The 17,599-nt window shown below is 37.0% G+C and overlaps 1 protein-coding gene across 2 annotated transcripts in view; it reads left to right on the plus strand.

The window, feature by feature from the left end:
- IL1RAPL1 (interleukin 1 receptor accessory protein like 1) overlaps window positions 1-14,332 on the plus strand; it is a 697,132-nt gene extending 682,800 nt beyond the window's left edge. For both annotated transcript variants that reach the window (XM_010394520.4, XM_010394522.4), the window contains exons 10-11: window positions 1,536-1,706; window positions 3,012-14,332. In XM_010394520.4, coding sequence (XP_010392822.2) covers window positions 1,536-1,706; window positions 3,012-3,730 — 890 coding nt within the window. In that variant the 3' untranslated portion in view covers window positions 3,731-14,332. The remainder of the gene's footprint in view (window positions 1-1,535; window positions 1,707-3,011) is intronic.
- Window positions 14,333-17,599: the final 3,267 nt, after the last annotated feature.

Consider the following 17,599-nt stretch of genomic DNA (forward strand, 5'->3'; position numbering starts at 1 on the left):
CAGCCTGAGCACAGGCTGCATTTGATCTCGTTGTGATGAACTAATCCAGAGCTTCCACATGCCTGATGCCTGAACACATCTATTCAGATATACCCTAGACCCCAACCATTCTTTGCCCTACAAATACTAATAAAACCAGGAGGGAAAGATATTTTCCCTGCAATACAGGATGATGCAGCTGTATTTAGTGGAGATGCTGGAGCCTCCATGATATGAAAAAAGTGTACTTTGAATGTGTCATAGCATGAATAATTTCCCCTCCAAGTAAGATTGTGCAAACCATCTTAACAGACAATACTCAGCCTTTAAACCAGTTTGAATTCTGCATAATTTCTTAGTAGTACAACCAAATTTGTTTTGTCATCTGCAAATGAGCATCGTGCACATGGTTCCTCAGAAGGGAGAGAGGACTGTTCAAGATTACCACCGCTCAATTAATTTCATTTACACTCTTTGCATCCACCCTACAGCTGGCAGGCTTTTCTAAATAATGCTACCCGACTACAAAAAGGTGCAAAATGAAGAAAGGACCAGCTCAATGAATAAATGAAGTCAGCACTGATTGAATATAACATTACTTATGACACACAGTATTTAGAGTATTCAATCAGATCTCTTTTACAAGCAATTGATATTCTCGGTAGTCTGTGCATAATGTTGTCAAGAGAGTTAGAAGGATGTTAACATTTCATTACTCTTGCCATTGATTTTCCTCTGCTTTCTTCACAACAAAAGTCAAAACGTGACCTCTTATTCCACTGAATTAGTTCAAGAGCACTTGGTATTATTGACCTCCTAATGAAAATTAATGGTGGCTCTTTTGATTCAGTCTTTCAAGTACATTTAAAACACAGGCATGGTTATTTCTCATATTGAAGTGAAGTAACGCACAGTTAAGTAATGAAATGTACATTAATGCAACATTAAATTTGCAAATTTAAATGCACAGAATTCAAGACACTTAAACTGCGTTATCAGGAGCTGACGCTGCAAAGATTTAAGCTTTGCAATAATTTCAGACCTGGAAAGCTAAAGAGTTTTACAAGGAATTCTATACGTACAATTAGAGCATTTCAGCCCCAGGTCCTAAATTTACAGTAAAATTCTGGCAAGACTGAAATGCTTGTACTGTGCAGCAGAGACATTTGCACATTAGCTTAGGAATTTCCATGCTCTTCTTTCCCCTTTTATGTTAGAGAAGAATGCATACTCTTCACAGTGACTTTTGACTTTTGTGCTATGAGCTGTCACCCTGCAGTTGAGTGGATTTTCTTCATCTGGATTCTTACATAAACTGACTTCTGTCTATGGATATGGACCCCTCCTTCCCTGCATCTGTGTAACTAAGGATTATGTCTACCAGGTGAAACAGGAAATCTGAATGGATGCATATCTGTAGATTGGGTGAAAGCTTGCCATTTAATCTAAACCATTTCCTATTCCTGGAAAAGTCTCCCGGAAGTAATACCTGGGGAAATATCTGGGAAAACTGCTAGAATAAGGAATAAACTAACTTAATTTCTGTCTTTCCCTAGACAACAAAGACTATGATGCATATCTATCTTATACCAAAGTGGATCCTGACCAGTGGAATCAAGAAACTGGAGAAGAAGAAAGATTTGCTCTTGAGATTCTACCAGATATGCTGGAAAAGCATTATGGATACAAGTTGTTCATACCAGATAGAGATTTGATTCCCACAGGAAGTAAGTAATGTCATTATCCTCATGTGGTTTTGAAGGAGAAAATGAGTGATTGCAGTGATTGTTTTAGTCTTGTTTATATACCTACTTCTTCAGAATGTCATCTTTTCTCCCATGTTTTAGAGAATGGTGAAGACACCAAACATTAATGTGCATTTCCCAGATAAGAGGATTATTATTTAGTAATTGTATTGTTTTAATTGAAGGTAAAACAGTGCAGAAAGGGCATGCATAAGTAAAGGAAATGAAAGAGACTAACATTTTTCAGTTTTTTTAAGAGCTTGCATCTCTAGGAATGAATACTGAGTTCTTTCTTTTCAGTTCCTTAGATTTTGTTTGGAAAGATATCCTTGATTCTGAGTATTGCAGAAATTCAGATAGGAAGGAAAAAGTTGTGTTTGGACTAAGACAATGGCTGAGTAATAACTTCTACACCAGGCAAAAGTAGTGAATTCTGTCAGTGTCCACTGCAGACCACTGTGTAGTGGATGTACTTGATCATTGTCAGAGACTGAAACTAGAATTGATTCCAGCTGGTACAAGTAGATCTTTTTCATGTTTCTTTCACATATTCCAACATAAGTACAGTAATGTTTTGTCAGTTGTTGTAGTATTCTTCATGACTTCAGTGTAACCACATGGACACTGACTAAGTTCAATACCTTTAATAAAAGATACAAGAAAGGATGCTTGGTATGGACAAAGCACAACATACAACTTCAAACAATCTCATGGATATTTTTTAAATCCACCGCAAACTAAACACTAATTTACAGGAGACAACACTGTTCTTATGAATGTGTGTGGCAGTGCCATGAAAGCAAAACAGAATCTAAGCCTACCAAACAATTTAGAGTATAATTTGGGTTTGAGACTGAGGTCCTGAAGCACATGGCTGCTGCTCTGTTGTCTAACTGGGTGACTTTGCCTTTTTAAAGGTAAAAATCATGATGGGCATATTTGTTCCAATAGTGATATAGATGATACAAAGCCACAGCTCATGAACAAACACTGACAATTCATAGCACGTGTGGGAATAGATGTTTTGCAGGATCACAGAATGGTTGAGGTTGGAAAGGGCCTGTGGAGGTCATCTTTTTCCAACCTCCCTGCTCAAGCAGGGCCATATAGAGCAGGTTGCTCAAGACAATGTTCTGCCAGGCCAGCTTGGCACATTTGCCATTGATGTTTTTGCATACTTCAGTGAGATCTTCTGGGAACAGGGATTTGCCTCTGTTTTTTCTCACCAATGTATGAGAGCAGACTGTTTTCTTAGATTGTTTTTTGAGCAATTGTTTTGTTTTGTAGCCTACATTGAAGATGTGGCAAGATGTGTAGACCAAAGCAAGCGACTGATCATTGTCATGACTCCAAGTTACGTGGTAAGAAGAGGTTGGAGCATCTTTGAACTGGAAACGAGGCTTCGAAATATGTTAGTCACGGGAGAAATCAAAGTGATACTGATTGAATGCAGTGAACTACGAGGAGTTATGAACTACCAGGAGGTTGAGGCCCTAAAACATACCATCAAGCTCCTCACTGTCATTAAATGGCATGGACCAAAATGCAACAAGCTGAATTCCAAGTTCTGGAAACGTTTACAGTACGAGATGCCTTTTAAGAGGATTGAACCCATGACAAATGAGCAGGTTTTAGATGTCAGTGAGCAGGGGCCCTTTGGGGAACTGCAGACAGTCTCCGCAATTTCCATGGCTGCTGCCACCTCCACTGCTCTTGCCACTGCCCATCCAGACCTGCGCTCCACCTTTCATAACACATATCATTCACAGATGCGCCAGAAACACTATTATCGAAGCTATGAATACGATGTACCTCCTGCCGGCACCCTGCCGCTTACCTCAATAGGTAACCAGCACACCTACTGCAACATCCCCATGACACTAATAAATGGGCAGCGGCCGCAGACAAAAACTAACAGGGAGCAGAACCCCGAAGAGGCTCACACAAACAGTGCCATACTGCCCCTCTTGCCACGGGAGACCAGTATATCAAGTGTCATTTGGTGACCGACATGCAAGGGGCTGTCAACCCCCTTGAGTAGGAGCAGAGTCTGCAGTCTGGTGCCTGGAACTACATCCTCGACTGCTGCTGTTAAACATGCATTACAATCGATAAACGAGGAAAAACAGGGTCTTGTACATATGTTTTTGCAATTTCTTTGTAGCATCAGTCTTCCTGTTTTACCCATGTCTCTTCCCATTCACATTTTTGACTTTGTTTTATATGTCATTGGAATTTGTATATTTACTTTTTTTTTTAAATGAAGAGACTGCTGTATAGATAGGAAACTTTTTTGCTTCATTAGTATAGTTTTAGACTTTTTGTTTGTTTGTTTATAACCTCTCTTGGGAATGCTTGGACAAAGCTATGTTGATATCAGAAGCACCATCCATTTTGTTGGCCTGCCTAGTCTGATTCCTGAAGGCCATGCCTGCTGCAGCTCACCTCTTTTGGAAAGTTTTTGTTCTTAGAAGGACCCCATCGCTCACTGAGAGCTCCAGTTTCATTTCTACTCCCGTAATGCGCACTGCTCCTTCCCTGCCCTTACAAAGACCCTCATTTGGGGTAACACTACAGTCTGATCATCTAACATGTAACTTGATAGATACCTGTCAAACAAAAGAAGATACCCAATCTGTATCAGTTGCTTCACAGTAGTCACTACAGAGTGTGTAGAAACTAGAGCCGGTTTCGTTTTCACTTTCTTGGGTTTGGGATTTTTTTAGTTCTTATTTTAAGAATGAGTTCGTTGTATCCCTTTTATAAATATAAAAGCAACCCTATTTTTAACATGTCCTGGAAAGTATTAATGTGGTTGTGGATTTTATTTTTTAAGCACTTAATTTTTTTTTTCTTTTCCAACTTTCAAAATCCTGCAAATAACATTTGCAAATGTCAGGCAAGTAAGACAAGTGAGGCAATAGGCACTGAAGTGCAGAGTCCTGCTGATATGTACACTGATGACTTCCAAACCAAAGGGGAATAAAAAAAGACAGTATTGCAGTTGGTTTGTCACGTTGTATTATAGAAAGTGTTATTTTCAAAAAAACCATAAGAGCAAAACATTATTTTCCTGTGGGTTTCAGAGTCCCTTGTATTTTAATGTTACAAAAACTGTATTTGCTTTAAAATGATATATTCAGGACGAAGAAATCTTCTTTCATTTGGTTTTAGCTTGTAACGATAAATAAAACTTTATTAATTTTCACATGAATTCAGTAAGAACTCAGGCAGAAAAAATGACATGATTACCAGAAATATAATTGTTTTCAGAATAAACTTTATTTATACAAAATTAATATTTAAATCAGACCTGGAAGTATTAAAAACACTTTATTCACTTTAATGAATAAATAAATTAGTTTTATTTTTATGTATGATTCTATCTTTGAGGAGTTGCAAATAATGCATGTACCATGGCTGACAGGGAAGAAAAAAAGCCCACCACTGTGTTTACATCCAGACATCTTTAAGACAACTTAAATGAGCACCTTGCTCATATTTATGTCTTAAATAACAGGAAGTCCTTTCTGGTTTTGGAAAGAGAGAGGAGTGGTGCAGCTCTGCAACATACTCAGGCCAAGCTCTCTGCTAGTCCGTGCTGGCAGAAGCAGAGGAGCTGGGGTAGAGTTACAGGTTGCAGCACACTGTCAGAGAGTCATGGGTTTGATTTACCCCCACTGAATCGTAACTGGTGTCCTGGCAAACAGACCTTAGAGTCTATTTATGTAATTAATTAGCTTTAGATATTTTTATGGCAGCTGAATGATATCAGCCAATATAATGGATATGTGGGGTTTGCTCATCATGATTGTCACAAACCAGAAAAGTATATCCTATAATATTTTGGTCTTCTTAATGAGAAGTGAGCGGGGAGACTGCAGTTTGGGGGATGTTTGTGGGAGCAATCCAGAACTGACAGTGTGGGATGAAATGAATGTGCTCCTGTTGTGAAAGTCAAGAAATCTCAGTATCTGCATAAGAAGAAAATAGACTTTTGAGGTGTGCACCGATTTTTATTTGCTTAAAATGTTTATTTCTCTGAGATTTAGCTCAAGTCCTTTTCTACAATCTGTTCTTTATTATGGTGTCTCTGGACATGTGCCAAACATCCACAAAATAGAAATTAGGCTGCCAAGTCACATAAAATTTTAAGAGAGCTTTGCATTTTTGCTTCAAGAAAGCTATTATTTATTTGCTCTTACAGACACCTGTCAGGCACTGATGGCATTTTCCTTCATTCATCTGGATGCCTGTCCTGGTTTCCACTGGGCTGAGAGGGGGAGAAGGGGAGGGGTTGAGCGAGCGGCAGTGTGGTACTTATTTTCCATCTGGGCTTAAACCACAACAGTCCCAAATACCCAGGATCCTCTGAAAGCAATGCATTATTTTTTTTCCCCTTTACATGCCCTGGTATAAAGACTGGGATGTGGAATAAATGTAAGATGAAATTATCTGACCACAGTCACATTTAGACAATTGGTAGGTGTTTCCTTAGCCACATGGGAAGTACTTTTCTGTTCCTCTACTTTTAGTGTAGATTTAAGCACTTTGAATAGCATGATTCAGGGATTGACAGATACTATTTGATACTCACACTACTTAAAGAAAGTTTTGCTTATAATGTTTTGTCTTAATATTAAATATAAGAAAAACAAACAAAAAGAAAAGAGAAACAAACCACAAAACCTGAAATAAATGGAGAAGCTGTCTGTGGCTTTAGAAACATTCCTCCTAAGTATTCCTCTTCTGTGAACAGCTGTGTGGGGAACAGAGAAGGAAAGTGTTGTGTGTTCACGTGCTCTATGCTTGACATAAGTTCTGTTGGAACACAAAAATAAAATGGAAAAAAAACCAAACAAACAAACGAAAACCAACAAAAACTGTCATTGCCCTAATTCTTAGGCTCCATCATTTTTTATGAAGGTGTTTTGGTTTTTGACAATGCAGCCTGAACTGTGCATGCAATAGACACATATAAGGTTTAGCCATAAGCAAATAGCACTTTATTTTAAAAAAGGCACAGTGTGATGATCAGAAAAACTTACTCTGCCTGGTCAAAAACTGGGTCTGTATGTGGATTCTATGCACGTGAATTATCCAAGTGTGGTGCTCTGTCTTTATAAGGCTCTCTCTAATCAGGGTAGTCCGTGTTATAAAAGGACTCTGTTGCACAGCTTGTGTAAATTCAGCATATAGGTTCTCCAGACAGCATACATAGCTGGACAGAAATAGGAGACTGTATAGAAGGCAGCCAATTATTTTGAAGGCAAAATGCATTGCTGGGTCTGATTCTGTTCTCAGTTGCAGCACTATGATTTGAGAGTCAATCTAATAAATCTGAATGAGTGTATGATTGATTTGTGTGGGAGAAGAAAATTGGAAAAACAAAGAGAAAAAGAATTCATATTTGCAGTCTGTGGCAAGATGAAATCTTGGCTGCAAGGAAAGGAGCACCAAAATGCCTTTTGAATTTTAGTGGGGACCCAGTTCTCACCTGGCAGCCAACATCAAACACCTTCAATATGATCTGGTTCAGAGTTAAATATTGTTAGGCTTAGATACAAAGTAAGATTTTTCTATTACTGCACAGCTGTGAAAACCATGTATATGTTACATAATGGGTGATAATCAGCTTCAAAATAGCCAGAAAGCTTGTTATACCCGCCTGATCAAAATTCACAAAGTTTTATTTGGATATTGTGCATTAATGACACATTAAATTATACATAAAGCAGTGAGATTTGGGGGAAAGTGGCCTAGTAAACAGGAGTCCTTAATTTTTAAACTAAAATAACAAAAAAAAAAAAAAAAAAAATCAAGTTAGTAAACCTAAGGAGACTTTAATTAAAATCCAAAGAAAGAAAAACCCACCATAGTAAAGTAAGCTCAAAATAGAACAGAGGCCAATGAAGAATAAAGGGCAAAATACCCACTTGCTTTTTGACTGTATTGTGGTTTCTTTTGTCATGCAAAGCTCTGTACTCTGGCTGACCTACATCAAGCAACTGGCTTTTTTGGAGGCCATCCAGACAGATCAGCAACACAAATATGTCCCTGTATGTCTAATACACTTCCGAATGATTTTGTACTTGTTGATAGTCTAGCACAGAGAGATTTTTGTTTGTCTTCTGTTGTGATCAAGAGGATGGCAAAAATCTGTCAGCACTAAAAAAACCTCTGTAACAGACTTAGTTTATTAACTAGAGTAACTATATTCCTTCACTCCCACCCCCTATCTGTTGTGCTGTTATTAGAACACTTTTTCTAACCCAGTTGAGAAATAGGTTAATGTGGCTGGCAACAGAAAAAATGTAAGCAACCTCATAACAATGAGTTTCCTTATATTATGAAGGCTGCAAGTTCTCCCTTGCTTTTTTTTTTTTTTTTTGTATAAACTCATCTCTTCACCTCCTAAATAGCCCACTGAGTGGAGGTTGAAGAACACCATTGTGTCTTTAATTTCAGATTCAACGAATTTAGCATGGATACTGAACTGTTTATGATGTAATTTTGCTGGGCCATTTTCCATTGACTCTGGCTCTATCCTCCAAGAAGATGTTGGCAGCATCACACTTCACCAAACAGCCTTGACTTGATGTTCCAAAACTCAGGCTTGTTTCCCTGGGGAGTGAAAATGATAAAAATGTTTCAGCTGTTAAGAGTTTTCCTGTACCTTTTTGTTTGTTTGTTTGTTTAAATCCTGTTCATAACAAAGTTTGACTTTTGCTCTGGACTAATAAACTCTGGGGTTAGGTTTAGAGTCCACAGGGTCATGAAGTAGTTAGAGAAGAAATTAGAAAGGCAGCTCTGATACCTTATGTGGAAAACATATCAATTCTGAAGCTGTTCAGATTACTAAAAAATGAGTATATTTTGATTGAGGTTTTTTAAAGGGAAGTATTCAACTTGTAATTACAACCAGTCTCATTCCAAAAGCTTATCAGCATTCTTAACAATAAATAGCCAATACCTTAGATAACATCATTTCAGAAACATTCAATAGTCAATTCAAATATTTTTATTTGGGGGAACTAGGAGTTACATTATTCTCTAGGATCTCAATATTAAATAAAATAGGTTATCTAGTACTGAGCTTACAGAGAGTACAAAAATTTCTTTTCTTGATCACTAGTATTAGGAAAACAATTTGAAGCAAAATGTGAGAGCTAAGAATTTGAGGGGGGTATTATTGATACCTTTTTATAAAGACATTTCTTAACCATCAAGACATGACAAAAGGAACACACAAATTATTAAAAAAATAAAATGGATATGTTTTTTAACCTTCTATTTTTCTGTTAATCAAATATTATCTCTCTCTCTGCCCCCCTCAAAAATACAAAATCATCCAGGAGCAGTTAATACCTACCGAGCCCATACTCTCAAACACATTTTGTGACTCATAAAGAAGTGCAAGCCAGAACAGGCGGCTGCACCACATGTCTGCGACTGAAAAGCTCCACAGTGGGGAAAATGTGTTCCTGTGCATGGAGGAGGAGAGAACAGACCCCTTTGGCCTCATGTTTAGTTACTCCTATGTCAGGTGGGTGCAGAAGGAACCATGGGCTCGATATACCACCACTGTCCTACTTGCAGTAGGCAACACACAGGGAAGGTGGACAGTGAGTTGCTACTGATGTTAATGAAAATAAACGCGAGAACCATCAGATGTGGAGGGACAGATACCCTATGGCAAAGCAGCCAGAAGAGCAGGAACAGCTGACAATATTTCCCATTTGTTCCATGTTCAAAGTAAACACCAGCACCGAGCATAGAGAGAGGTCAGCTTGCCAGGTTAGTGTGCAATCCACTAAATGACAGCTACAGGAAATTGCCATCTCAATCAGCTAACACCACACCTGAGCACTCTCACAGAAATTTCCATCCCATCCTGCCCCATTCCATCCTATCCTGTCCCATCCCATCCTCTCATATCCGTTTACCTTGCAGACTGAATTAGAAGTACAAGCACTTAAAGCTTGCTGTAAGGCCTAAGGTTGGGGTCCACATGAAAACTCTATGCAGAGATGTTTAGGGTGAGTAGATGTCTTCTTTCCTGAGAAGAGAGTTACAGGAGCAGTTTTGAGTTGAAAAAAGGTTGTATTTTTTTTCTCAGTTAGCACACCATTTTTCACATCCACATAGACTACTTATATGAAGCACCATCCTGATACTATTCTGACCTTCTACAATGTAAAAAAGAAAGTCTTGAAAATATCAGTTATGGGCTCAAAATATTCCATTGAGCTGCAAAGTCTGCACACACACTTGAAAAGCAAACCTAAATAAAGAAAATTAAATTAGCAATGCAATTACTTAACCTGTTTAAACCTGAGTTTACACAATTCTTTTTAAAGGGAAGGTTGTTTCCTCCTGATGTTTTGTAGGAAGTTAAGTAAGAGACTTTTCAAAATTTTCTCTCCATTCTTTGCATGACAGGTAAATCATAGAGAGATTTGTTTAGGAAATCTCATTATTCATTGTAAGTTTAAAACACAAGTGGCAATGAATTTACAGATATAGAAGTTGTTTGCTGGAGTTAATATTCTCTGGTGAACAGCTAACTGCAGCCCTGAGTTCCTAGGAACACTTCAGTAGAAAATTTAAACAATTAGTATTATAAGTTTACCTTCATCATCACATTAGAACATTGTACATTTGTCATCTTAAGACCCAGGCAACTTCAAATGGAACAATTATGTAAATACAAAGCTGTGAGGAGAACAGCGACACAACTGTCTCTCCATCTATCTCAGCAAAATAGTTCAGCGACATCAGGCTCCTTCTTTGAGACCACTAACCTATGCCTACCTCAGCAAAACACATGAATCTGCAAACTGTGCAGATATCTGGGACAAAATTGTTGCAATAAGCACTCTCAAATCGTAGTCACATCACAAAAAGCACTTTATACAATTTTATTTCTGTACATAGGTATTTTAATTTGTAACCATTTAATTACAGAACTGTGCAACAAAAAATAAAATAAGTAGCATTCATAAAAAATCAAGGAAGTCCCAAAAATCTGGGTTTATTCATGGCATGACATTTCCCATGTGCTGCAAGGAGAAGACAAACTTGTAACCAAGCCATTGCCGGGATAATGTGACACAGATACATTGCTGGGGTGACACGGGGTGGGAGAGGTACAGGGAAAATCTTTTCTGGTCATGTCATGACCAGGTAGGTGAACACGACTAGCACTCATCTAGTCCTGCTGCCACAGGAAATTACAGATATCCTTTGCCTGGAAACCCAAATTTATCAGATACTTCCTTCACCACCTGTTTGCTGTCTGAAGCCATTTATACAATCTTGCTAGAGGCAGAAAATGTTTCTTTTCTAGGTAATAGGACCTACCTGAATATCTGCCAAATTTCCTATTGTAAATAATGGTGTCAGTTAAGTTCATCTCCTATTTTCTCCGATTACCTCTTCACTATTCTAAACAAAAGAGCTTGTGAACAGCTCTCAGTGCCACATAGCAAATACCACTCCTACATTTTTTTGATGTTGTTAGTTATTTGAAGATTGAGAAGCAGCAGCAAAGATGCTACCTGCTTGAAATGATGCTTGCCAAGTTGTTCTTTAGGGAATGTTGGAGAAAAATTCCCTTTTAGTCATCTTGGGCACCTTACCAGATATATGTCTTTCAAGATCCCTTCAAACAGCAATCTAGAGCATAAGGAGTTGGACACAGATTGAGAACATGCATTTAATTTTCGAGAATATTTTTATTCCTCATAGCTCCTTGAATTGTGCTTTTGTTTGTTTGGCTTTGCTTTGCTTTATTTTGCTTTGTTTTCATAAGGAGACATCAGGACTGAGATACCATTGCACTACATGAGTTTATTAGAAAGAACGGAGTGAAGTCCAGAGAACTGGAGTAAAGCAGACATAAACAAGGCTGAAAATCTCCTAACCATGCGCATGGCAGCTGTTCAAAGACCTGCTGGATTTCCTTAGCTCCCACTTCAGTAAATTCTCCACTTCATAGCCAATCCAACTAAGGGAAAATGGTGCTTTCAGGTGCCATTATACCTGGAGTCTCAGGCACAGTGAGTCTGATGCCCCTGCTCACTGAGAAATGAGCTTTCTTTGAAACGCTGAGGTTTCCTCCTCCAGCCTTCTGATTGCTATTTGTTAGCTTTCTAAGGCTCTCCAAATCCTTGGAGAATAAAATAAAATCAAATATTTCAAATTCAAGGTGAATCTATGAAATGTACAAAATCATCATCAGTTATTTCAAATAACTTACCAGAACACAGATATCTGCCCCTTCTTCCTGTAACTCTTACGGTTCTTCTGCCCTAGATAGTCATTTGCTGTAATTTATTTTACATGTCCTGTAAAAATATGACCTAAGATGTTTTTATTTTTACATTAATCAGCAAACTCATAAATAGTTTAATATAACATCTTCATCATAAAGTTTTGCAGATTTGTTAATGATTCATGTTGAGCATGCTAATAAAGTTAAAGAAGGCAGCTGCCCAGTGCTGGGAAGTGGTGAAGCAACAACAATTAGTGAGTGGAGGATGCTATAAGACAAAATACTAATCTTAGCTTTTACAGGAAAAGGGAGTTAAATTATCTTCTCAACATGGCATCTAAATATCTGCTGCTGTCACTTGCAGCAGTTTCGAGCCACATATGAATTTTGCAAGAAAAGCATACAATTAAATTCTGTGCAGTTACTAGTGCCATGAGACTGTTCATAATACATAAAATTAAGCATATGCACCATTTCACAAGTAAATATTTTTATTAGCATATTGTACATTCTGCACCTTCTTCAGATGACAAGAAATCAAAATGACCACAAGGATCTTTAACAGAAAGAACATGTGTCTAGTTGAAACACTAGAAGAAAAAAATCATCATGTTCTGTTTCATAAAAAAAGCTGCAAAAGTAATACAAATAAAGCAATTTGTCTAGGGGATTAATTTTCTTTAATTTTATTATATTACTTAATTCATCTCAGCAGGAGCTCACTGTCCATAAGCAGAGTGCATAACACAACTCAAAAAGTAATAGTCCCTTCTTGGGACCCCACTATTCAAAGTTAACACCTGGATAAGCATCTTGATAAAGCACTTTGTTAATAAAGCTCTCAGCTGGTCTTCCATAATCTCAGGAACCAGCAGAGTAGAACTGCTCTGTAGCTCCTACTGAATACATGCACATACATTGAAGATATAAATGTATACTTACCATCTTTAATTTTGCATTGATGGAAGGAAAAAAAAGAAGTGCCATGCTAGGCTTTGGCACCTTTTATCTTAATTTGCTTAATAGCTGATTAAAGTAAAAAAAAAAGTTCTACTGAAGTCAGCAGAATTAAGTGCAGCTGTGTATAACTGGTGCAAAATAAAGAGCAGAATCAGGCTCAGAATTTGTGGAAATAAATTTCTGGCTATTCTACAACATAATTGAAGATTCAGCATCATTACCTTTTCCAAACATCCATTACTATTGCCATATAAACCATAAATTATCATATGCATTCTTGTCAAGGTTTTCTTTAAGGCTACAGGTATGACTACAAACTGGAAAATATGTCTCTTTCTTTACAGACTTTTTTCAAAATCATTAAAGTTAAAATAGAAGCACTACAGTTAAGTAGAAATACATCAACCTATATTTATGCCTACTGTATATTGAAGATTTTACCTAAAGAGATTAACTTATATTTATTTTTTAAAAAATGAGATGGGTCATAGGTAAAAGGAACTGCATTTTTATAGTAATACTATACTTATTGCTGAGAAGAAAGACAGTCATGATCCAAATGTTACCTAGTTTCAGTGTATGTTACTTTAAAAAGAACATGTTTTATGTTATCCTAACTTTTGGAAAATTCACCAAGCCTGGTATTAAAAAAAAAAAAAAAAAAAAGAACAGCTTATTGTAATAACGATAACATATTAAACATTTTTGTATTTTCATCAATTTTATTCTTACGGGAGAAAAGACATCACTCACTAAATAGGAATGCTGCACATGTTAGCAATAGAAATATTGATTTTTTTTTTTGTAACTTTGATTGCACTTGCCTTAACTTTTCCACACATATATACAAACACAAATAACACATAGAGGGGGGGAAAAAGAGGATTAGGGGAAATAAAACCCACAAAAGTAGGCAAGTTTTACATTATATAATGACACATGAGCTTATTCAATATAATCCTTGTAAAGAGCACATGATGCCATAGGTTTGTTAAAGCACAAGGTGTACTTTGTCTAGATTAAAAAAAAAATGACGAAACAACACAAAACCAAACAAAAAAAAAACCCTTTTGGTGTGACTTTGATTTAGGTTTAAAAAAGTTGGATGTTTAAAAAAATCTTTATTACTTGCATATGAATATTTTTGTATGATAATATATGAAGAAAGTTTTAAAACAAAACAAAAAACCCCACTTGCTTTATAGTGTGCAAATTTTAGAGAAAAATAAACAGGGTATGTATCCAGTTTGTAAAACAATGTTCTCCTTTCAAGATTACTCTTTCAGTGACTAAATGCAAGGTTATGACAACTTGAAATACTCTTTTTGTGAACTGACAAAGAAAAAATAAAGCAATGTGAATAATTTGCGTATGCAAACTTTTTTTTTGAAAGAAATTGTTGCTAGTAGCAATACAAATTTAACAGCATGATAGGGAAGGCTTTAAAGATACCAGTTCAGTGATTTGACTAGAAGGGCATACTGGGCCAGAGCATACGCATTGGATAAGCTGGCACAGCTCCCCTGGAGGCAATGGAGCTGCTGCAGTTTACACCAGCTGAGAATCTGACTTCTAATATTTTCTTTCTTGTTGCTTCCTCTTGTTCTGCTGTTTTAATTCATAAGGATATTTTCTTTAGGATTTATAATTTTTTAATGTGGATTCTTTTTTCTTAGAAGCACTAAGGGTTATGGATATAATCATAGTAAGGCAAGAAGTGCAGTCTCATAACTTTCTGGGGCAAAGAGTTTGTGTGTGGGTGGTGCATATGTGTTTGATTTATTACAGCATCGCTCAAGTTTTGTGACAGTTTAGCTCCACTGGAACCACAGGGTGGCAGGGGAATACAGTAACATGGTGGGGAATAGAGTACCATGGTAGGGAATAATTTTTAGCAGTCCGTGTGTGTGTGTGGTGTTTGTGTGAGCAGCATGGAAGACCCTGACTGATAGAGAAACTGTAGCGGAACAGAAGGAGCTCAAATCACAGCAATGTTGTCGTTGTACCAATGAAAACAAAAAGGAAAATGTCAAAAAGGGCATTACTGAAAAAAATGGATGAACGCTTTTCATTTTTAAGTTTGTTGAATATGACATCATGCCTGGGTCAGGACAAATTCCATCCTTGGGTTTCCGAACAGACTGTAAGCTCTGTGGTTCTCTTCTAAACTGCAGTGGCATAAATCCTTATCCAAGGCAATGGGTTTATACCCATGTTACACCACTCACATGAACTGCAATCAGCTTCTTTTTGGCCTTCCTATCAAGACCCTCACCTTCTGAAGTCCTAAAAGATGTAAGAAACACTGAACTTGTTTCCACTCTTTTGTTATTTTTTTAAAGCCGTGATTCTCCTCAGATGCCAGGGGAATTGCTCCAAATTTGAACGTCTGTAACACAAGAATTTGGGGCCTTGCAATAAGAGACAGGCACCAGTGCACAGCAGCTCTTACAAAGGTCTATTGTATGCCATAGCTGGAGCTTAAGTTGTCAAAAGAGCTGGTGATCTTCTGGCTCCAGAAGCCCAGGCCATAGACCACCCTGTGTCTCTGTAGCTCATGAGTATCACAAGACTTTTAAGATGTGACAACTGAATTGGTTTACCTGCAGCAACTCATATTAAAATGCATTTTTAATATTACTGTATTTTGCACCTGCAGTCTGGAGTCTGGAGTCAAGGTGAACTATATTAAAAAATATTGTTTCTACAGACAGTTACCCTTTTGAACTTTGTCTGCTTCATCTACTTCTCATGAGATTTTTATCTTTGCTATACAAAATATCAGCAAGATCATTTGAATAAATGATCATGATTTCACCAATATCAACACGATTCATTGGCCTCGTATGGTGGCAGGAAATGCATTTAGCATTAAATTAGACATCATAAGAGTTATGATTACTCAACTACCAGCATGTGACGTGCACAGAAATATGGTATCCACTGTAAATTCAAAAAATATTTATGTATATTTAGTTACATTTTTTAAATATTGCTATTTAACAGACATTAATAAAAAAGAATTGAAGAACATAATTCTCTGTTCTTTACTGCATTGCTCTGCACTCCTTGAAACTCTTAGACACATGACTGAGACAAATAAAAGTGCAAAGATTTTATTAATTGCTGCTATTCTCTCCCAAAATCATGCATGTATGAACAGCCTGGGAAGCCACATAGGGCTGCATGCTTGAAGAGGGACCATCACATGAAAAAAGTACACAAGAATATTGCTTGAAGAGCACTGGAGTTTTGGTTTCAAAAAAAAATAAATAAAGACAGAGAAAACAAACAGAAAGAATAAAAGCACCAACTAAAAGCACTAAACTGAACAAATTATTTAGAATACTTCTGGACATCTTTCTTAGATTCCCCTGACATGGACCACTTAGAGTTATTCTTATAATCAATTGCATTGATTAATTAAATTCAATTTTCCCTCTCTTTATGAGTACTTATTTCCACTTTTTATTTTTCCCAACATATGTTTTTTATTTGGGAGGGGTTTTTTTCATACTTACTTTATTTTGCACAGATAATTGATTTTGGTAGTTAATAAAAAAAGTATATCATTTAAGTACTAAGTTTCTGTTAGGAATTTAGTGTTGTATCTGTAATTGAAACAGGTTTATGAACAGAGCTGTGAAATGGAACTATTCACATGCTGTGAGCCTGCATGTCAACTGTTGGATTAGGGAGATCAGAACATCATTTGAAGTAATACATACATAACTGAAAATTAAATGCTCAGGTATTTACAGTATCCACTGAAGTGTGAATAAAACTTGTTTGCAAGTAAAAAGCTGTTTTATTTCAACTGGAGAATTTTAAGAGGTGGGCTTCTGTTAAGCAAGAAATATAAAAGACACCCTGATAGTCATATACTATAAAAGGTGATGCTGAGAACAAGAGACATTATGATGCAAGACTGATCTGTAATTGTAGTTTAAGTTTTCAAAATCACTCCAGAAGTTCTGAGAAATACACCCTTACCTCACACAGAGTCATGGATTGTACACAGGTTAATTTCAAAGCGCAGTGAAAACAGATTCCAAGAGTAAAATGAACAGTAAACATATTTTCTGCAGAACAGGAACTGGAGTATTGAGAATAATGTGAACAGAGAAGATAAGACAGCAGTGTAGAAGTGATGTCCAAATGCATTATCTAGAGATTGAAAAATAGGCTCCAGAAAACTAGTCAGAGATCTTTAAAGTGTTTTACTTTCCGGTTGCTTGCAGAATGGGTTCATTCTTTTAAATCAATATGCACACCACAAAATCAAATAGCTATTCTTCTCTGAACGCTGATGAATCTTCAGCTTGTTCTCCGTACTTATACTGCAGGGAAATAAGCACTGAGCAAGGTAAAGCCAGGACAAAGCCTGGGCCCCTTATGATTACTTTATATAGCACTCTCATTTCTGTCTTGAGAAATTAGGTGTTGACTGTCTTCAGATTCAGTATTGGCTGTGGTGGAGACAGCTGTCAAAAGCAACACAGCCCAAATATTTGATGTGGGAATATACTGTGGCTTTTCTGTCAGCAGCACTGGATACCCTGCCAACAACAAGCACAATATTTTTGTTCTCCAGTGAGCATCATCTTGCACCTGATAGTAGCACCACATCTACTGGAGA

This window comes from Corvus cornix, chromosome 1, assembly GCF_000738735.6.
Source record: "Corvus cornix cornix isolate S_Up_H32 chromosome 1, ASM73873v5, whole genome shotgun sequence".
Classification (NCBI taxonomy): Eukaryota; Metazoa; Chordata; class Aves; order Passeriformes; family Corvidae; genus Corvus; species Corvus cornix.